This window comes from Neomonachus schauinslandi, chromosome 8, assembly GCF_002201575.2.
Source record: "Neomonachus schauinslandi chromosome 8, ASM220157v2, whole genome shotgun sequence".
Classification (NCBI taxonomy): Eukaryota; Metazoa; Chordata; class Mammalia; order Carnivora; family Phocidae; genus Neomonachus; species Neomonachus schauinslandi.
In genome coordinates this window covers 33631368-33654603 of record NC_058410.1, presented here as the reverse complement: position 1 = coordinate 33654603, position 23236 = coordinate 33631368, and the positions used below count along the sequence as shown (strand labels likewise).

Below are 23236 nucleotides of genomic sequence, written 5' to 3'. Positions count from 1 at the left end.
ACAACCCGGTCAGATAAAGTAACAATGCGAGGAATGTGTATATCCTTTTCATACCATAACCATTATTTTAAGGGCAAGTTCACAGGCCAGCTGCTCAGGCTGGGCCTTGGGACAACTAATGTTCCACAGCAGTAGCTCCTAGACTTTGCATCAGATTCCCGGGGACCTTCTCAGAATTCAGATTTGGGGGCCCAGGCCAGCCCACCAGAATCTTCCAGCCTAGAGCCTAAGAGTGTGCATTTAAAAAATGTGTTCGGGGGTCTGTCTCCCTGCTTGACACTTGCAGTGACTTTCCATTACTCCTGAAATTAAGTCCCTAATTTTAAGCCTGGCCTGCAAGGTCATGTGTTCTCTGGCCCCTGCCCAGCTCTGCCAGGCTCGTTTTTAAACTTAATGCTTCAACACCATGGTCCTCAGACATCCTTTGCACTCTGCCTAGAGCCTCCAGACCTGCCGTCTCCTAGCTGGTCTCTCACCTTGGCAGACTTCAAGTTAGCTATCATTTCCTCGGGGAAGCTCTATCTGATCTGCTGGAGTATAATTCAGGTTCCTCATTACGTGCCTTCACAGCACACATCCCGATGCTGCTGATGGTTCTGTGTACGTACTTCTGAGTCTGTGTAGTTTGCTTGACAGTAAGCTCCGTCAGGGCTGGGGCCACGTTGTCTCTGGTTCTCTGAGACACCTCCGCACTGAGCATGCTACCTGGCACCCAGTAAGGACCCAAGGTGACCTTGAATCATCCACCAGCCTTCAAAGGAGACAGATGAGTTGTATAACCTAAGAGGCAACAGCTGTATAAACTTCTGTTCTGGTAAAACAGCTACCTTCCCAAGGTTGTAAGATCTCCACACTGGATATCTATTAAATGACTAGATGAATCCCCCAAATACATACTGGCACTCTTTTATAAACTTCTCAGTGGGGGCGCCTGGGTGGCTCAGTCGTTAAGCGTCTGCCTTCAGCTCAGGTCATGATCTCCGGGTCCTGCGATCGAGCCCCACATCGGGCTCCCTGCTCTGCGGGAAGCCTGCTTCTCCCTCTCCCACTCCCCCGGCTTGTGTTCCCTCTCTCGCTGTGTCTATCTCTGTCAAATAAATAAAATCTTTAAAAAAAAAAAAAAAAAAAAACTTCTCAGTGCTTCCAAAAATGTTGTTGTTTTAATTCCTGCCCCACTTAGAAAATGATACCGCAGAAAAGACAACACTTATATGGCACGAAGGGAGTGAATGGGGCTGTCTCTGATGACCAGATGGGGGCACTTGTACCCAGGGACTCAGGGTGTCCTAGCTGGTAGGCTCTGCCCCACATTAACATAGCTTCCCAGTGAGTCCTTTTGCAGGTATGTTAAATATTTAAATCTGTTTTCCTATAGCAATATGTCAAACCCGAATGGATGGTTGGGTTATGAGTGAATTCCTAATGTGTATTTAGATAGAAATGTGAGGCTGCAATCCTTTTCCAGTTAGCCATTGATTCGTCAGGCCCGTAAGGAGTGTGTGCCTTGTGCCTTGTGTTTTCAGTGAGATGTTTTTCTCCCGGGGCTGGCAGCGTGGTTGGGGGGGGGCGCGCAGCAGCTCGTCTCTGCCCTCACAGCACTCCTGACCACGAGATGGTGAGGCAGGGGCTCTCCCCGTTGGTGACGGTCTTTTCCTGGGGACTGATAACCTTAAGTCTCTGCATTTCTACTGCTGAGTAAAAGTATGTGTATATTTCTCGGTCTCTTAATAAAACCTGGGTTGCAAACATTGTTTTGCATCAGAATCATCAGATGTTTGTTAAAATGCAGCTTTCAAAGTACCATCTCCAGAGATACTGATTCAGGAAATGTAAGGTGCATCCCAGTTCATTTTTAACAAGCACCCCCAGGAGATGCAAGTGATCTATATAGTAGGCTTTGAGAATTATTATTCAATATAAAGACCCTTCTCTGGAGTAATAATTCACAATGTGTTACCAATTGGAGAACATCGGCATCTATCCCACATAGGCTCATTCTCGTGAAATCTATTCTACAGCTGCTTGTAACTGTGTTTCTAAATTAGGTGCTATCTCTATTAAAAATCATGGAATGCTTTAAGCTCCCATGTTGTTTAAGCCTGCTGAGACATAACCACAGAAACACAGTACAGCATGTTTTAAATATCTGCTAAATGCTTGTGTTACCTTGCAAGGCAAATGCCCATTGCTAATCTGAATCCAGTGAAAAATTTCAGTCTGTTCAGCTCATTATAGGCCATTAAAAAGGCTTCTCAAGTTGTAGGACCCATGTTTCTACTCAGAATTACAGAGAGCAGTTGTAGAAATTGCAAGTATTAATCTGATTTATGTTTCTAGGATGAATCCAATTTGCCAGTCACACCAAGAGCTAGTCTGTACACTTGAGGAGGGCTTTATTAAACAGATGGGAAAACAAACTGACATAAATATGAAACTATAAGCATATAAAAATCTACTTTGCAGAACTGCAAGATCAAATAGAATAACATTAACTTAGAGCCAAAATTTCTAAAAGATTACAAATGCTAATTAAGAATCTTTGGGAACTTTATTTTGCTTTTTGAGGCTTTCTGAGCCTGAGGGTTTGATGTTGACAATTGGAGAAAGTCCTTTTGATGACTAGGCATTACCTGCCCATGTAAAAGCCTGTTTCCCCTTTTTGTCAATGGGCTGCCAGGTATGGATCAGGAGCTGTGGAAGTTTAAAAATATTCCAGCTCTTGGGAACCTGAGTCAAATCTATGGGGTTGTTTGTGTGCACCAGAGAGAAGCTCAGTTTTAGTTAAAACACTCTCAGTTCTTGTGCCAAACACTGTGACACCAGGGCAACCATTCAAAGTGTAAGGAAGAGATGACTCTGTAATTGTTGTATGCCTGTGAAGTTGTTGGGCCAAAATTATAACAGGGTCTCATTTTATCCCCTCGAATAGCACTAATTCCTGACTCAGATGACTCTTTTATATATAGTGGAAAAGCAGTGACACCTGGTTACTTTTCTTTGACAACATGAAAGTAATGCAGTCTTGCTCTTCTTATAATATATGGTCTTTATTCCCCAATACTCACCTCATTGGTTAGGGCTTTACATTTTATAAGAAGATTGATCAGTTAATTGCTCAATTAGTTTTTCTGGAGGGTTTTTCCTTGGCATTTGATAATATCCACTGTTTTGACTAATTATATTACTTTTCATCATTAACATATGTTCCTTATGCTAAATGATAATTTAATAGGCTTATTAATCAAAATGTTTTATTTTTAGTCATTAGATAAATAGTAAACCATGTTTACCTCTCTTAGGCCATGTTTATGAAAACACTATAAAAACTACTGCTGGGGGTGCCTGGGTAGCTCAGTCAGTTAAGCATCTGACTCTTGATTTTGGCTCGGGTTGTGATCTCAAGAGCCGTAATCTCAGGGTCCTGAAATTGAGCCCCATGTGGGGCTCCGCACTCAGGGGGGAGTCTGCCTCTCTCTCTCTCTCTTCCCCCTCCCTCCTCTCTCTCAAAAATAAATCTCTAAAGACTATTCAAATGTTAACCATAGACATAAAAGTTTTAATCCGACTGGTTTTATTTGCCATCTTTTCTGAGTCCTTTTGAAGATGGTGACCTTCTTGTACTGAGACTGTGGATGCACACTCTCCTCTTCATTTGTAGGAGGCATTTGGAGACAGTTCAAGTAATCTTTTATAATTCCTCTGAAGTATAAACCCTGAAATTCTCTTTCTTGGATTTTTTTTCCTGTGAGTGACCTCAGCCCAGAAATTAGGGGAAAAAAAGTTGCTGGGGGCATGCAAAAAAGACCTCCTTTTCATGTTCAAAACAGAAATTCCTACATTATTTTACGGCCCCAGCTACATTCATTGTGTCGCCTCTGGTTACTAGGGAGTACAGGTACTTTTCAGCTCTAACAAAACCCCTGTGAGACTAGAATAAGCGCTGCTGGAGAGAGAAGGTGGGGTTATTTCAAGCTAGGAGCCAAATCAAACTCATGCTGGATTTCGAGGGATAGCTGAAATCTCTGAATTGAAGCAAAATAATTGTTTCACATTTTTTTCAATATTGTTTTTAACATACTGGGGACTGATGGAGGCATAATTGGCTAGGGATTGTTTTTAAATGAAAAATAAACAAACTTGAAGAAATATAGCTATTTGCATTCAAATGCATCCTGTTACTATGTATTTACCCTTCTGATGTTTGTTTTGCTAATAATTACTACAAAGCATATTTAGAGTAAGATAGGCATTTAAAGCATGATATGTAATTACAGAGAAAAAGAGGTTGCTGACTCATAAAGAATACATTTTTGCACTTGAGTGGATTCCACTGTCTTAATTAAAAACCTAAAGAGTATTCTTCAGTAAGGTTTTAGCTATGGTTATATTTCAATTCAAGCTAAAGAAATGTTGAAATATATTGGTTCTTGAAAATTCTAAGATCTCAAGGGAAATCTCTGTATTCCAGGTACTTTTCTAGGTGTTTTTACCTACATTAGCTCACTTAATCTTCACAGTGCCTTATGTGGGGTGGGTGCTGTTCTCACATCCGCATTCAAAAATGTAGAACCTCTCGTGGTTACAGATTACACAACTAGTCAATAGCAGACCCGGATTACAGCCCAGGCCATCTGGCTGCAGTCTGGCTCGTAACTTTTACTCTAAAAACTATTTTAAAACTTGAAGAAAACAGGTGACAGTGGATGATTTTATCCCCAAATAGAAGTAATTCTTAAATAGTAGAAGCTGCCATTTATCATGCTTCTGCTTCTGTGTCTGGCTGTGGGCAGCATTTTGTATTCATTATTTTATTGAGTCCTCAAAATGCCTGTGAGGAAAGGGATTTATTACCCTCGTTTTACAGATGATGCAGCTGGGAAGTAGGAAAGTTAAGTAACTTGCTGAAGATCATTTAGAATTAAGTAGCAGAACTGATATTGGAAGGAGGTCTGTTCACTTCCAGAGACCATCCATGTAACCACTCCATGTTCTGATTCCCTAGCCCCCTGCCCAATCAGCTTGTACCTCCTTCGGAGCTAAATGAAATTGTTGCTAATGGAAAATGTTGATCAAGAGAAGAAAACAGAGATGTTTTTTGTTGAGCAAAAATGTACTATTAAAATACATCAAAATATGTTTGGTTGTCTTTTTTTAAAGAGAATCTGTTAAGAAGCATATCTGGTACCGTGTTCCAGAGAGATTAATTATAAAGTTATCACAGATTTGGGGCATTCTGATATAAACGTGTTTTGTCTGTAATTGGAAGACCTGTGCAACTAGAATAACTTTGTGCTTAGGAAGCTGAAATCCTAGATTAAGGATTTCATTTTTGCACAGAGAAAGAGACCCATCATGGCACCTCTTGAGTCAGAATTAGCAATGAAACTCCTCACCTTGTAGGAGAGAGAAATATTGGTTGCCCAACTGAGAAACCAATTTTTTTAAGGACTTTATTTATTTGAGAGAGAGAGGGAGAGCACAAGCAGGGGAGTGGCAGAGAGAGAGGGAGAAGCAGACTCCCTACCGAGCAAGGAGCACGATGCGGGGCTCGATCCCAGGATCCTGGGATCATGATCCAAGCCGAAGGCAGACGCTTAACCAACTGAGCCACCCAGGTACCCTGAGAAACCAATTTTTATTTTAAATAAAATACAAAACAAACAAGAATGAGTCAGATTCTTCATGACTGACCTTGTCACTAGAAGACGGGTATACTGTATTCTGGAGAAATGCAAAGGTAAAAACCAAGTAATACTTGAATCTAATTATGGATTTTGGTGTCCATAGACCTGGTGCTATACTTGTTCTACAAATTTGGCATTAACCTCTTTAAGTTTCAGTGGCTTTAAGAACAGAACCTTCTTCTAGCAATTGTTACGAAATATCGGACATATAAAGATCTCAGCCAGCCTTTGGTACATAGTATGTTCTTGTAACTTTTCTTATTATTAACTGCTCCCACATTTCTAGATGTGCTTAAATTAGGATTCTGCTCACTTCAGTGGTTCTGTTCATCCATCTATTTGATAATGCTTGTTCTAATAGACTGCTCAGGTGACCCCACTGCCCCACCCCTCCAGCTTTCTAGTAAATGAAATATCATGTAGAACCCCCTAGGGGCTTAGTCGCTTTTAATTTTAAGGAATTAGCAGAATCAGTCTATTAATTGGAAATAAAACATTCAGTAAACATTTCTTCTAGAGTCCTTTATTTGAATTGTGTTTGGTAAGGATAAATACTCATGTTTATATTCCCAAGTTTATATGGATTCAGCTTAATGAAATATCACGAGTTGCAGTAGGGAAAATGGAAACTGAACATGCTTCTATAATGAAGCTATATAAATAATATAAGAATAGATGGCTTCCATTTTGCTTCTCTGGGGATGGATTACAGCAGATTCAGGCCTGAAGAAACTTTTTGGGTCAGAGGTCTTATTTTCCTTTTCTGTCTCCATTCTCTCCTAGCAAATGGTCCTTTTCTTACATTCATAAGATAAACCATTGGCATTGTATTTGGGCATAAGAATACAATAGAACTTTGCTCATACTTAAGTCTTATACCTTTATTTTAATAAAACTTAACTTTAAAGGAATGCTGTGCTTTATTAAAACCACAAAAATGTAAAACTTATCAGTGGACATTTCTGATCACAGAAACGGAAATATTTGAAAAATTATAAGACTTAATTTTAGCCTTTCATCTCAGTTTGTCTTTTTTTTTCCTTTTAACCACTCATTAAAGCTTTTGGGAAATCTATGATGACTAATTAGGAATTTATTTTGACTCTGAGAAATGCCAATTTCAAGTTATCACTGTAATATGTGACTTTTTTCTAATAAATATTAAGATAGTCATGCACAAACAACTTTTTTCGGTGGTCACGGTACTTACTGGGATAGATTTGTAGACTCAAAGAATATTCTAATTTAATATTAAACAAGTTCAGAAGATCACATAAGCTAATTTTAACATATGAGGCTGATTTTAGCATGTTGTAACTACCAAGTATAACTTTAGCACAGTTTTTACAGAGAAGACAGTTTTCAACTAATGTCCTTCTCTAATTATCAGTGATTTTCTTATTTTTTCCCATATTTCCATCTCTCCACATTTTATGGAATAAGAGCCTCCAATAGTCATTTGATTACTCTTGGAAGATGTGTTTTTATTTTGTATTAACAGTGATTCATCTCCATTCTCAAATAAGCAAGTTTTCTTCAGCATTTGGGATAAGTTGTTTTTAGTATGAACTTATTAGCCAGGGAGCACAGATCTCAATGAAATTTCACATGTGTTTGTGGAAATGATCTAAGAAGTAGTGAACATGTATTTATGGCATACTTACCGTGTTTGAATTGTTATGTTAAATTATCATCATTCAAATGGAGAATAAATTCGTGCCTTTGTAATTAAGACTATACAGCTGCTTTATATTTTGTTGGGGTGTGTGGTTTCAAATGTGTTTGCTTTTTTTCTTAAAACTTAACAGTAGAAGTATGATCTGGATCTTTTAGAAACTCGGGATATATTTATATATGGGTAACAACACATAAGAAACAGTAGGACATCATAAATGCAGAGTATTATAAGGCATTGAAGTGTGTAAGCCAGGGATCATAGCCTCGATAGTACCAGGAAATTGGAGAGTGGGATGTATTTTGAACTCTGGGAATGGAAAAATTAGGTTGAAAAATTTTAAATACTTGAAATTTAGCTTTAAAGAAAATATAATTAGTCTGTTCTTGGTTCCCTTTAATGCTGTTTTTGTCCCTGACTTAAGGGTAAAGCTCTGAATTAAGATCGAAATGGATTCCATTGCATTTTAGAGCATTTCGGCATGCTTAGATTAGCCTTGGATCATTCCTGGTCAAAAAGAGTTGGAATCAGTTCAGCCTACACATTTGACCTGATTAAGCCAGGAAAAGCTTCCTAGAATTGAGTTTGATTCTCCTGGGCCAATCTCAGGCTCAAGCCCAAATCCCAGAGCTGAGTGTAGTATATATGCTACTTGATTAAATGGTCTGGAGTTTCAAAATATTTTCTTTCCTTAAATTGTTTTACTGTATAGTACCAAGTAAAATTCTTCATGAATACCTGTCCCAGTTTGAAGTTGAGTTATTCAGTAGCTGCGTTTGCCAGAATAGTTCACCTTAATACCATTCTTAGCTTTAAAAATCTCTTTTCTGAACTCTAAATGAAAATTGGTAATGAAGAAAATGGATGTTTATAGATGTTATTACTAGGTGTTGCTTCTTAGTAGAACTGAAAATCCTTTCTAACATTTTAGTGGTATCATGTGTTTTTATTTTGTTGTGTTTTGTTTTCTTGTTGCTTTTTAATGTTTCAAGTTTTTATTTAAACTCTAGGTAGTTAACATACAGTGTAATATTAGTTTCAGGAGTAGAATTCAGTGATTTATCACTTACCTATAACAGTTGCTGAGATGCAGTGCTGAACCATCCTTTAAAGTGCATTACAAAACATTGATACATCTGTTTTTCTCAGAGACCAGCATGCTGATGATGTCAAAGAGGACTTTGAAGAGAGAACAGAAAGTGAAATGAGGACGTCGCATGAAGCCAGAGGTATCCATAATAATCTCATCTTATTGATGGATACTATTATTAATACTCAACAGTCAGAACTTGACTAGAATATAGCAGCCACTTCTATATTAAAGATAAACTTCGTTTAGTTGGTTTATTCTGTTACCGCAGGCTATAGAAGTTTATTGTTCAGGATAAATATACAGTTGACCTTGAGCAACGTGGATTTGAACTGTGTGGGTCCCATTCATACACAGATTTTTTTTCAATAAATACAGTACAGTCCTATAAATGTATTTCCTCTTCTTTATGATTATCTTAATAGCATTTTCTTTTCTCTAGCTCACTTTATTGTAAGAATACAGTATTTGATACATACAAAATACAAAATAAGTGTTAACTAGTTAGGTTATTGCTTAAGGCTTCTGGTCAACAATAGGCTATTAGTAGTTATATTTGGGGGAATCAAAAGTTATACAGATTTTCAAAAAAAAAATTCTACACAGATTTTCGACTGTACAGAGGTTGGTGCCCTTAACCCCTGCATTGTTCAAGGGTCAACTGTAGTATGTAATTCATAATGATATGGATTCATTTGTGACCTATATTTACAGTCTTTTTCACATATCTGTGCAATATTATATAAAAAGTTTGGGCAGCATTCTCTTTGGTTCTTGTGATATATTTTCTTTGGTATTGTTGATGTCATTTGCTTCATATGTTTAAAACTCACCTCAGAATGTGTATTGAAATCCAAATGGAGTTAATAGGGTCTTAGTCTAATACCACAGAATGAAAAGAAAATCATTTGAACAAACGTTTTAAGTTGTACTTGAGAAAGTAATTTGTCTTCCATCTCTGCTAAAAACACATTACAGTGGCTTAACAAAGTAATGAAGTCATAATGCCTGTAAGTCATAGTATAGATTGTATTTATAACTTACACATAATTATTATTTTTTTATAAGAAAAGGTTAGCCTGATTGGGATTTTAATGATAGTCCCTGGAGACTTTGCTTTTTTGTGTGTATTTCTTGCTTTAGATTATTCTATAAGATTTGAGAACAGCACCTAATGACTGTTTGCCTGCAATGACCTGTTCCATAAGGGAGGCTTTGATTTCCATATCTGATTTTTTAGAAAGCAGTAATTTGTGATTATTTTAAAGGTTACATTCTCTGCTGTCTTCAGCATGTTCTATTATGTTTAATATAACACCACGTACAAACCCTACAGATGGCCAGGGTTTGAATGCCGTCTCTGCCACCTGCTCGCTGTGTGATTTTGGACATGGCACTGAACACACCTCTCCATGCTTCTGGTTCCTTATCTACCCAGAAGCATAATGATGGTAACTCCCTCCCAGGGTTGCCATGGCGATGAAGTGCTTCTGTCACTTGCTTCAAACAGTGCCTGGCACATAGTAAGTGCTATGCAAGCGTTTGATTATTTTAATATGTTTCTGGCCATTTAGAAAGGAAGAAAAACATGTGTTTTATGAGGGTTCTGTCATCAAGGTATATTGGACTCTTAGACAAAGGTCTCAGTCTTTCTTTGTGAATGGTGGTTAGGATCACAGCCTTCATTCCTCTCAGGGCTCCACCACTTACTAGCTGTGCAGCTCGCCCTGGGCTTCAGTTTCCTCCTGTGTAAGATTACTGTAGTAGTAGGTAGCCACATCATTGGCTTATCATGAGGATTCAATGCATCAGTGGCCGAAGTATTAGCTGGTGGGAGTAGTAGAGTAGCAGTATTGTGGAAGAAGGTGTTTATTGCCTGGAATTGTCTCATCATTGAAAATTCAGATAGATGCAGAATAGAATCTTCTAGACTCTGAACTTTTTGAGGGAGTAATACTTTGGTAAACTTTTCAGTCTCTTCCTAACTTGGTGATTGATTTAACTTTTTGTTGGATTTGCTGAGCTGATTTTGATCATTTTTTCTGGAAATGATCTGGAAAATTATTATTCTCTTAATAGAGAATTTGGCTTGATTAACATTATGATATGCATGGTGTTCTCTCTTTGTCTTTTCAAACTTTGTATATTTTTGTCCTGTTTTTCTCAATTTGAATTGCCTGAGTTTTTCTGTTTTATTCTCTCCAGAAACATTATTAGGATTCATACATAACTCTTAATTATTGTTCTCACCTACAAAGCCTATAGTTCAGTAAGGATATATTATTTACTGTCTTATTTTTTATTAGTGAAAGGGAGAGAGCCTCATAAAATAAGTTGCTCTGAGAATTTTTGCACATATGTTCCTAAGTGAGATTTGACTATTAATATCTCATCCATTTTTAGTCTCTTATAATGAATTTGATAAGTTTCCTTATCAAAGTTTTGAAACATTTTATATAAAACTGTCGTAAAGCTAATTTCATCTGCAGTGAAATCGTGCTGTGATTGCCAACTGGTCTTTAAATCCAGGAAACTTCTTTCAGTTATAATTTCGGTTACCATTTGTGCTCTGTTCTCTCTGTTGACTGGTAATACCTATTATTCTTGAGTTAGAGCCAAGGGATTATATTTTATTTTCAAAATATTTAACAATTGGTTTGGCATCCAACCTTGCACAAGACAGTTAAAATTAACACTGGTCTTTGTACTGGAGGAGAGTTTTGGATGCTCTCCGCTATACCAAGAGTTGCCCTTAATTGCTGGATCTTATGAAGTCCAGTTAAGGGCCTGGCTGCCTTGGGGGAGGGTGGGAGTGGGATGGGGGAGGGGGCATTGTACCAACCAATATGGAAGTATTTTAGTTTTTGTTTTGTTTTTTGAGAGAAAGAGCAAGCGTGCAGTGGGGGTGGGGAGCAGAGGGAGAGGGAAAGAGAATCTTTAAGCAGGCTTGACACCCAGCACAGAGCCCAGCGCGGGCTCGATCTCACAACCCTGAGATCATGACCTGAGCCAAAATCAAGAGTCGAACGCTTAACAAACTGAGCCACCCAGGTGCCCCAGTATTTTAGTATTTTAACAACTTACATGTATTTTTGATGTTCTCGGCATATTTCTCAGGTTAAAATATCTTACTTAGCTTCTTGCTCTGTCAAGTCTACTACTTACTGCCTTTAACAGGAATTTTAAGAGCAGTGGTTTCTATTTCCCTCCAATTTCCTACATTGGCTTGTTCTCTTTCATAGCCTGCTTTTGTTTTGTAAAGGTTCTATCCCCTTGAACCTCACTAAAATCATGAAACTCTTCTGTCAATAAATCAATGCTCCTCTTCTGATGTTTTGTAGAACTTTTTGTCAGAGACCCCATGGTGATTGTTTTCTATTTTAACATTTTTGAGTCCAGAGAATTTTTCCCAGGTCTTTTGTGAAGAACACTTACCCCTCAACGCTCCCATTTGGGTGCTGGAAGAATTCCTCTTGCAAACCTGAGCCTGGAGGTCAGGTAGCTATACTCCACTCCGGGTCCACATTCTTGAGCCTAGTAAATCACCAGGGATCATTCCCAATTCTATCCCTCCAGTGGTGGAAGGAACCCTTCCTAAATCTAGCTGTCTGAGAGGGGTGGTGCAAAGGGTAGGAGAGAAAGCCCTTTGCAGTTTGTGTATTATTTAGGATAGAGGAGACTGAAAAGAAGCCACCCTAAGTTTGTTTAAAATACCAGTAGAATTTAAGACTCAGCAGGCCCATGAGAACTATTTTGTTTGGAGTCATAGAGCAAATTGATATTAAAAAAAAAAAAACTTCCTCCTGAAAAAGCCTCTCCCCCTCCCCCATTTCTTTAGTTAATTCTGGTTAATTCCATGCAATATGTGTAATTATGAGTCCCCGTTTTTTTATGATTCTCACTGTGCAACTGAATTTGACCTTTGGGGAGTTTAACTGGATATAATTTATCACTTTTTCTCCTTTCTTCTTCTTCTTCCTTTTTTTTTTTTTTAAAACTTTTTACCTTAAAAAAAATAACTCATTCCTATTATTGTAGGAAAGCGCATTAATAAAATATTCTATAAACTGGCCTTCAAGTTTAAACTCTTGTACTCCTGGGAAAGGTATAGTTTTGTTTTCTTTGCTGCAAGCCTTCTTTCTTATGGGTGGCTGAAATGCAGAAAGAATTGAATTCTATTTTGTAATGTGCTAGATTCTCACTTGAAAAGTCAGGCTTGCTTTTTGCCTCCATAGCAATTGGTGTTTTTTTTTTTTTTTTTGGTTGTTAACCTTGAAATGATCCTCAAGTATCTTTCAGCTTAAGTATCATGGAGCTATTTTTATCTCCATTCCTTGATGCTGTGATCCATTTATCTTACCCAATCACTCTTATTGTTCATCTTTTTATATTTAGTCACCAGTTAACTCCATTAAAAGAAAAATTTTTTTTTTGGTTGACAGATGTATTCCTTTTCTTCTGGTCTTGTTCTTTTCACATTAGGAGCGTATTTTATAGACTCATGGAATATTAGCCTGAAAGGGTATTGACTCCTTTTCATTTTTGCTTTTTATATCCAATACACTCTCAGTGATATGCCTTTCTTTCAAAATAGAAATAATTTCTCTCATTTGCTGAGTCTTTACTATATGTCAGATACTGGGATAAGCATTTTAAAAATATCATGTGATCCTTACAACAGTCTTGTTAACTTGATTTCACCAAGATTATAGAGCTAGTCAGTGGCAGAGCAGGAATTTGAATCCATGTATATCAGACTTTTAAACTCACCCTCTTGACCATGACCCTCTCCTCTGTATTAGGAGGCAAAAGATCCAGGGTCACTGTCTGATGCTGCCCTTCTCTCATAGAGTGGCTTTGGGCATGTCAGGCTTCTGTTTCCTCATCTTAAGGATAGCTACCTCCTAGCACTGTTTTGAAACTAAAATGAAGCAAGGCAATTGGAGGTCTTGGTCTCACTTCTGTCTCTGGCTTGAAGGGCTAGGAATGAGTCAGGCAAGAGGTCAATGGTAACTTATGCTGTTGGCTTGTCGATTTAGCATTTCCAGACTTGGAAATAGGAACCCCACTCAGAGTGGGATCTGAGACTGAAAGCAGCAGAGAGGGAGTACTTCTCCTTTTGTCTAGGACTTGCCCTGCTTTGTCAGCCTACCATACAGTGGTTCCACTGGGTCTTAACGGAATGGTCCTATAGGAAGCAGGTTCTCACACTCCATGGAGGTGAGGACGTCTCTTTCTACTAGGAGACTTTGTGATTGGTTTAGATGATGTTCCCTATACTGAACATTTATTGTCTTGATTCTGTGTGAAACATCGGAGGATATTTCTTTCAGGATCACCTTTATCAGAAATGACTTCTTACAAGGGTTAATCTTCCACTTCACTTTTTCCTACCTTAAGCCAAATCAGGAATTTTAATACCTGTGTTCTCAACCAGAATTGACAGACATGGTGGGCAAATTTGTAGTGGCAGGTTTCTACTTTGGATAACTACATTATTATTTATTGCACTTCATTTCAAGAAAATCTGCAAGAATATGCTGTATTGACAAACATTTCACAGTTTCTGACACAGTGTCCATGCTGAGTGAGTGAATTCCATATGGTAAATCATAATCGTAAATAGGAGGCAGGCCTCTACTACCCATTCCCCAGGTATCAGCCTAAGAAAAATATTCCTCGTTTGATAATTGTCTAGCAGATGCAATCACAACAAAACCATACATATTTCCACCAAGTTATTTCTCTTACTACTGACACCTAACATTTTCTTGCTTCCGATATTAAGGAAGCCCAGAAATACACATCCCTGATAGTCACAAAACAGTAAAAGCCAGTTAGTTTCTAGACAAAGTAAAAAGGTTCCTAATCATATCTCACTTTTGCAAGGATGAGTAAGAACTAGGCTTGGAAATCCTCCCCGGGCTGTTCTGTGCCCAATGGTACAGAACTGAGTAGCAGTGAAGAACTGTGGAAGCACAAAACCAGAAGCCAAAGGGGAGCGGACAAGGACTTTGGTAAATTTTCATTTCAGGGAACTTCAAAACATACAGAAAACTCCTGTAAAAGTGTTATTTTTCAGGCAGATAAATAGTTTGATAGGGCAGTAAGAAATATGACTCTAGTAAAATGACGGTGGCAGAAATGTCTTCCAGAACAAAGGATTTGTTTTATGAAGCACATTGTGCACATTCAAACCTACTCTTCCTTACTCATGGCACTGAGCCAGCTACTTGAGCCAAAGTCTTTTGCATTTATTTTAGTCTGATCACATGTTAAAAATAAAAACCTGGAGTCACATTTCTGTGCAATTTAAGGACTCAGGTACACATTCACCCAACTGAAGTTGTTTTCTCTGTTTTTTTGGATGGGGATCATAGCTAACACTATTATTTTCTGAAGAAATGGGATGTTCTGTGGCTGGGAAACTCTACTTTTGCTCCATTCATCAGAAAACACCATTGGGCCTCAGGACATCAGTCAGCATGAAAGAATCGATAAAAGCAAGGAAAGTCTGAAGTGAAAGATGCGAAGTTCTTACTAGTTTTAGAATGATGTACGTGTGTAGGCCTGTTTATAGCATCAGCTTCAAAGACATGCAGAAGCCACCAGAAATATGGGAGCTTTAGGGCTTTTAGTCATTTCTTTAGAATGGCTCGGTTGTTTTTCTAAAGAATAATGATGTAGCAACATTAGAAATGAGCTGAATAAGACAGCTTTAGCAGGAAATAGAATAGAACTATGGTGAAAGAGGGAACGTTGGCAAGTGTTAATAGAATAGGAACAGTTGTATCATAAATGTACCACTTTGGAAAAGACTGACACTTCGGTGGCAAGCAATCAGAGGACAAGCCAAAAAGTAGGCTCTTTGGTTTCAGTCTCCCGTGGAACTGGAAATCTCACCATTTCATACTAGCCTGCCTCACAAAAGATTGTACAAATACCGTATTTCAAATAATTGCTAAACTCTTGGTAGTGTCTGAAATTAAGAAAAATGTTTTTAAGTTACCCCATATTTATGCTAACCAAAAACATCCTGAACTCTGGGAAATTTAAAAAGAATAAAAGAATAAAAACAAACTGGTTCAGGCTTATATATTTGGCTCATAACAGATACTCGGTAAAGCAGGATGAGGTCCTAAAACCTTATAACCAGTTATATGAGATTCATTCAATTAAATGGGGCAAGAGGTACCATGATGGATTTTTAAATATTATTTGAAGAATTGAAATGTTTCATGTGGAACAGACAGATTTTTCTGTATGAGCTCACTCAGGTGGAACCAGGACCAGGGTGTGTTAGCTCCAATAAGACAGATTTTTTTTCCCCCTAATAGTTACTTCTAAGTTACTTTCTAATACTCAGAGCATTTCACAATTCAGATTAGGCTAGTTTAAAAGAAAAGTTATTGAAGAACCACAGTAGAACAATAGGAAATAAATTTTTAAGAAGTTGTGCCACTTTTAATAGCAACAGAGGAATAAATTTAACAAAATATATGCAAGACCTATACATGAAAATGACAAAAGAGCAAAGAGGAATAGTAAAGTCCCAAAGAAATGGAGCGATACACCTTGTTTTTGGATCGGGGGACTGGATATTGTGAAGATATCATTTCTCAGAACCAAATTGGTCTATATCCAGCAGTAATCGCCATCTCTAAATCCTAGCATTTTTTTACAAGCTCATTCTAAATTTTATATGGAAATGCAAAGAGATCAGGATAGCCAAGGCAGTCTTGAAGAAGAACTAGATCACAGATATCAGGACACTTACAAAGTGGTGGTAATTAAGACCTATAGGTTGGTGTAAAGAGACCAGTGGAACAGAGTAGAGAATCTAGAGACACACATTTATATTTATGGTAAAGCTGGCCCTGCATGCAGTACAGTGGGGAAAGGATGTCTTTTCAATCAATCATGTTTGGGGAATTAGAAATCCATGTGGAAAAAAACATTAGGAATGTCGAGCCTTATCTCACCCTGTACAAAAATAAAGTTCAGCTAGATTGTGAGGGTAAAACATGAAGTACTTAGCGGAAAACAGAAGAGACTAACTTTAGGACCTTGAAGTAAGCAAGGATTTCTTCAGTAGACATACAAGACTGTATTAAGGGAGTACAAAGGAAGACAAGAGTGGGAGATGTTAATAAGACAGATTTTTGTATTTCCAACAAAGGATTCCTATCCAGAGTATATATAGATAACTTCTACAAATCAGTAAGAAAAACACAAGATGACCCAATGGAAAAAAAATGGGCATAAAACATAAGTATTTCACAAAGGAGGTTCCCCATTTGGCCAATAAACTTGGGGAAAGATTGTCAACTTCATGAGTCATCAGACAGATGCAGTTATAACCACAATGTGATACCATAGCAAATTCAAATTCATAGCAAATTCATAAATGGTTAAAATGAAAAAGGTAGACAATACCATATGTTACTGAGGATACACAGGATTTGTAACACTCTTACACTATTAGTGGATGCATATCGTGCAACTATTTTGGAACACTGGCAGAATTTGCTAAAGTTGAATGTACACGAACACTGTAAGTTCAGAATTTCACTCCTCAGTATGTATATACAACAGAACATATACATATGTTCAGGAAAAGACATGTACAAGAATGCTCATAGCAGCACTGTTGGTAATAGCCAAAAATTAAAAACAACTGTCCATTAATTCCAAATTAACTGTGGAATATTCATAACAATGAAAAACCATACAGCCAAGAGCAGGTGAGCTACAACCACATACAGCAAGCAATGTGGATGAGTCTCACAAACATGCTCTTGAAAGAAAGAAGCCAGACACCAAGGTTTTCATCTAAATGTAATTCAGAAGCAGGGTAACGAACCTATGGTGTTGGAAGTCAGGAAAGGGGTTACCCTTGCTGGCTGGGGTGTGATTAGAAGGGGACACAAGGAGGCTCTTGGTGTGCTGCCATGTTGTTTCTTGGACCTGGTGTTGGGTACATGGGTGTGTTCACTTTGTGAAAATTCTTTGAGCTGTACACTTACGATTTGTCTACTTTTCTGTAAATCTTACTCTTCAAAGAAAAAAACCTTAAAATATTCTTAGAGATACAAAATAGCTTAAAATGTTCTCAGAGATTCAAAAGCCTAAACTAGGTAACCATTTGGCAAAGATAGGTGGTAGAATTGAAGTATCATTGTAACTGTGAGCTGGTGTAGGGGTGGAGGAGAGTAAATGTTAGGGGAGGTGCCTTTCTTCTGACGGGCTTTGAGTAAGTAGTTTTCAGAGAAGATTTATGTTCTAAAGGATCTTAAGAAGATAATTATTGACAAACTTTAGAAGTCCCAGTGACAATAAAATCATTTGCTAAAAAATGGCGATTTTAAGCTCTTCACACCCAGAGCTTACCTGGGTGTGAAGAACATGGAAGTAAATAGGCTTGGATTCAGAAGATCTGGCAGATAAATGGAATATTCTGTACCTTTAATTTTGATCTCCACCAGTATAAGAATGACAAAAGCATTTGCCTTTCTTTGGTTTTATTTTTATTGCAATAATTTCATATCCCTGTCAAAAAAAATAAGTTGGCTATTTATTTTTTATTTTTTAAAAGATTTTATTTATTTATTTGACACAGAGAGAGAGAGAGAGAGATCACAAGTAGGCAGAATGGCAGGCAGAGGGAGAGGGAGAAGCAAGCAGAGGGAGAAGGAGGCTTCCCACTGAGCAGGGAGCCCGATGCGGGACTCGGTCCCAGGACCCCGGGATCATGACCTGAGCCGAAGGCAGACGCTTAACCGACTGAGCCACCCAGGCGCCGTAAGTTGGCTATTTAAAAAGTCAACATGATTAGTAAACAGAAACTGAAAGAATGTGGGACTGAGATAAAAGGGAAAGAGGTGTAGAAACACAGGGCAACCACAGTGGCTGGACTTGAGCACACAACTTGGCCGTTACCTTTAGGACATCCACAGCTGAAAGGGAAACCAAACTATTTCCTGAGGTGAGAGGCAACTACCTTCCATGAAACATTAAAGAGGCAGCTTTGCTCACGTGACACATCTTCCATAATGGGTGATGCAGCAAACATGTGAGTTGAATGTACAGGTTGTTTCTTACGGTGACCTTCAGTAATGAAAAAGGAAGGTGTAATTATTCAGTGAATAGAATGTTGAAAGGAAGCAATGCTTTACCTAAGCGCCCCCCCAACTCATTATTTGGGGGAGACACATGGCATTTGGGACTTTTTTTTTTTTTTTTTGCTGCTTTTTCAGAGTGTGATTTCCCATTTGTTTGGTCAATCAAGCAGGTGCCCGGGAAGAACCGAGCATACAGCAGGCACAGCGTCGATCGGCTGTCTTTCTGTCTTTTAAGTCCCCGATTCCATGTCTGCCCTTACGCTGGGAGCAGCAGAGCAAACTTCTTCCCACCGTAGCTGGGATCCCTGCCAGTAAAGTTTCCAAATGGAGCACAGATGAGGTATATTTTATTTTCTTTGTCTGCCAGGGACCGGATATAGCAGTAGGTCCTTCAGGGGTGGATACAATGAATGCAAGAGAGGTTGAATCTTTTTTTCTGAAAGAGAAGAAATTGTTCTGAGAAGAGCAACTAAAACATATAGGAGAAATACTTTGAACCTGTAGCACTTAGATTCTGACTTCTTTTTTAAACGGGAATTTTCATCTTATTTTTGACAGGTGTCAGAATTCATACAGAGCTTACCTGGGTGTGAAGAACATGGAAAGGTATTTAAAGATGAAGTAAGTATTCCACTAAATGGCAGTATGTTACTTAATGGGATCAAAGCACCAAAATGCAATGAGTGGTGAAATAGTTTGAATTGTCAGAAGAGGGAAGAAATGGATTGTGTCGAAATTGACAAATTGGTATGGAGTTGTCTAAAAAGCAGTATTAGTCATTTGTATGAAAATGTCTTTGTATAAGATTAGATGCAGCAGGAATGTTTGTACCATTTTATGATGCTCCACAGGGATAGCACTAGGTTAATTATTTAAAAAAAAAAAAAAAAAAGCGAAGTGGGGGGTGTCTGGGTGTCTCACGGTTGAGTCGGTTGAGTATTCAACTCTTGATCTCAGCTCAGGTCTTAATTTCAGCTCAGGTCCTGATCTGGGGTTGTGGGTTCAGGCCCACCATGGGGCCTACTTAAACACACACACACACAACACATACACCACACATACCACACACACACAGGAAACTTAATAGCATGCATTTACATAATTTATAGCACAGAGAGAAATAAGCAACATTTTATTTTTAATAATATGAAATGAGTTCCCTTTATTTTCAAACGTCATTTTAACAAGACTGAAATTCATTTAATGTTATAATAAATATTACTGTTATTGCTAAAGTAACCCCTTAGATCTTATACCTATCTCAGTAATGTTTGTAATAACTGATATTCATTACAGTCTGCAGTTGGGAGATTATTACATTAGTTGTTTTCATCTGCCTGCCCAAAACTTCACTATAAGAGATGATTAATAATGTTATGACCCATATTGAGCATTAGAACAAAAAAGAAATTGGCTTTCACTACATAGAAGTAATGCTGTTTGAGTACAGCAGGAGACTCTTTTCACTAGAGACCTTTCAAAATAAGCCCCTTACCAGTCAGCTCCTCCAAGTAGAGCAGTCAATTATCAGTCTCATCTTGGCTACCGGAAGGTAGAAAGAAGACCAAGTAATCTCAGAAGGCTTTCTCCACATCTGCTGCCTACAGTTATAAGTATATATGCCTTGTTTGCCTCTGTGTTTAGCCTCAGCAGCTAAGAATAGCACACTTTCAATTAAGAGCCTTGCAAGAGTATCAGGACAGCTAAGAACCCAAACACTGGGCATCAGTGTAGTGACGCTAAGAGATATCATTATGCTTTAGATGGATGCCCATTAAGACATACAGGGATCTGATTTTCAACATCCTTTTTTTTTCTGATTGAATGCTTTTTTCTTTTTTTTTAGTTGATCTTTTTTTTTTTTTTGATTTAGTGGTTTTTAGTTGATCTTTAATTGACAGTTATTCAGATTTTGAGTTTCTTTCCTTAATGCCTAAATTCTAAGTGTCGTTCGTGGACCACTGTCCATTACTTTTCAGTCCCTGAACAGATTTAGACACCTGCAGGGAGCTGCTGTTCTTTCTTTGAAAAAAACAGGTAGTTATTACCTGTGAAAATGATAAAACATTTTTTAAAATAAATTTATAGTACATCCATTTTGTAAATCCTATTTTTGGTTCTGTTGATATCCAGACAATCTATGTGGATTTGCTTGGTTACTTGAAGATTCAAGTTCAAATTCAAATATGATATTTCTTTGAATACATTTTCTCTTCATGGCATATTATCTCTGGAGATGTTCCTCAGGCACCAGTATCCTCAGTGTCCTTCTTGTGAGGAGTGAGACAGTGAATGTTCACTGTCCACATGGATCATTCCCATATTCATTCATTCCTTTAGTCATTCATCCTGTAATTTCTTGCAAAATTCATGTCTCACAAGGTTAGCAGGTGTTGGTTTTAAGGCCTAGAAGTAAACCATAAATCTGACTAAAGTCTAGTAAGTGATCTCTAGGGGGCACAGTACAGGGGGTGTTAGGATGGGCCGTTATTTGAACCGTCCTTGATTTCACTTTCTCTTACACACTCCACATCTAATCTGTTGAAAATCCTACTGGGTGTATTTTAAAAAACATGTAGGGATTCTGGCTGTTTCTCTACCTTCACCACCTCCACTCTGGTCTGAGCCACCATCATCTCCCACCTGGATTAATGCCATCACCTCCTGAGCAGTCTCCCTCCTTCTGCTTTTGCTCCTCTACAATCTGTTCCCAGCCTAGCCAGGGAGATTCTGCTAAAAATAAGTGCGATCATGTCACTCTTCCATTCCTAGACTTCCAGTAGTAAATCAGAATAAAAGCAAAAATCCTCACAAGGGCCTGCAATCTGATACCCAAGACCTCGATAGAGGTGAGAACCTCCTGACCTCTGCCTCCTCCATCCCTAGCTTACACTGTTCCACATGCTGGCCTCCTTGCCATTCTCTGAATCATCCAGGCACATCCTGGCTCTTCCCTACGTGGAGTGTTCTTCCTCCAGACGTTCACGCAGCACACTCCCTCTGCTCCGTTGCTACCTTCTCAATCATCCATCGCCTCCCCTGCTGCCCAGTCATCTCCCCGCCCAGCTGTCTTCTTCATAGCATGAATCATCTTTTAGAATGTGTTACTGTCACTTCATTACTAATTAATTTGCTTATCTCTTACATTTTTTGCTCACAGTCTATCTTCGACTACTAGAATGTAAACTTAACAAGGAGTTTTGGTTTCTTTCCTTGCTTGTTTTTGCCTATATCTGTTTTATTCTCTGCTGGATGCCCAGCCCCAAGAAGAGTGTCTGGAATATAACAGATGTTTAAAAAGTTTTTGTTGAGTGAACATGCTCATACCTTTACCCTCTGAGGAAGACAGCCAAACAGCATGTCACTGTGATTTGCAGAGTTAAAACATTGGGTAGAGAACCAGGGGTGCAAAGTAATAGTAATGAAATGGAAGGCCAGAACCCCAAGCTCCAAATCCTCCTTCGGAGTTTTGGGCCTTTAGCAAGATACTTCATCTCTGGAGTTAGACCAGTTTATATACATTACAAAAACGAACAGAAAACAAGCCCAGTATTACATTGCAGTGATCACTGTTCTTAGAAAGTATTTTCTCAAATTAAGTTTACTTCCTTCCAGTCGAGGCGTGTAGATATAGTCACGCTTTGAAGTAGCCTTTGTGAAATATACTGGCTGGCACTGGCCTCAGGATGACTTTTTCTTTCCTGGGGAACCTTGAAAACACTCTACCAGAACTTCACCTTCTCACCCCACTCCCAGCTTTCAGATTCCAGCCTTGCCGTTCTCTGACTCTTTCTTCTCATCAGTCATCTGTCATGTTAAATTCTTATGTAATCTCACAAGGAGCCTCAGTAGGGCCCAAGGTCATAATAAACAATTCCGTCTTTGTAATGAGCTCCTTGGGAACCAGTATGTTAGTTGATATTTTCATTAATGACTTAGAAGACTTCTGTCGGACCATTTATTCTACCAAGGTCTGCCTTGGTTGAGTCAAGTGTTAATAGATCTGCCTCTCTGCTTGGCCTTGCTTGATCAGAGGACTGTCATAGCACAAACAAGTGAGACCAGAGCAGATGTTCCCCAAAAAACAATGGAACATTTCTCCTACCTGCCACTGAACTTGTCTTCACTTGGAAATTTACATTGGAGTGTCTTTCCTTCCTAGTTTATGACAGTGGGATGTTTCCTTACTGAAACTTAGGAAACTTTTGCAAATAATTATTACTCAGAGTTGCATAAGATGGCCCTAGGTCTTACAGATTAAAAGGGTTTTCAGGCTTGTTGTATTTTTAGAGAAAAGAGGAAAAGACAAAGAACCATAAACCAGTAGCTTAAACAGCAGAAATGTACTCCTCCTAGTTCTGGAGTCTCGAAGTCTAAAGAAGGCAAGAAGTCAAGGTGTTGGCAGGGTAGCTTCCTTCTGAGGGCGGAGGAAAAGGATCTGTTCCAGACCTGCCCCCCTGGCTTATAGATGGTGTTCCATCTTTGTCTTCACATCATCTTCCCTCTATATGTGTCTGTCTCTGTGTCCACATTTCCTTTTGTTATCAGGACATCAGTCATCTTGGATCACCCTACTCCAGTATGATCTCATCCTAACCAATTACTGCAGTAACCCTGTTTCCAAATAAGTCACATGCTGAGGTTATTGGGGGTTAGGACTTCAGTG

The 23236-nt window shown here is 38.5% G+C and overlaps 1 protein-coding gene across 2 annotated transcripts in view; it reads left to right on the top strand.

Annotated features, from left to right (window-relative positions):
• The window catches only part of L3MBTL3 (L3MBTL histone methyl-lysine binding protein 3), a 121360-nt gene that overhangs the window by 95273 nt on the left and 2851 nt on the right, over positions 1 to 23236 (top strand). For both annotated transcript variants that reach the window (XM_044917674.1, XM_044917673.1), the window contains 3 exons: positions 8509 to 8588; positions 18741 to 18910; positions 19129 to 19191. In XM_044917674.1, the coding sequence (XP_044773609.1) occupies positions 8509 to 8588; positions 18741 to 18910; positions 19129 to 19191 (313 nt within the window). The remainder of the gene's footprint in view (positions 1 to 8508; positions 8589 to 18740; positions 18911 to 19128; positions 19192 to 23236) is intronic.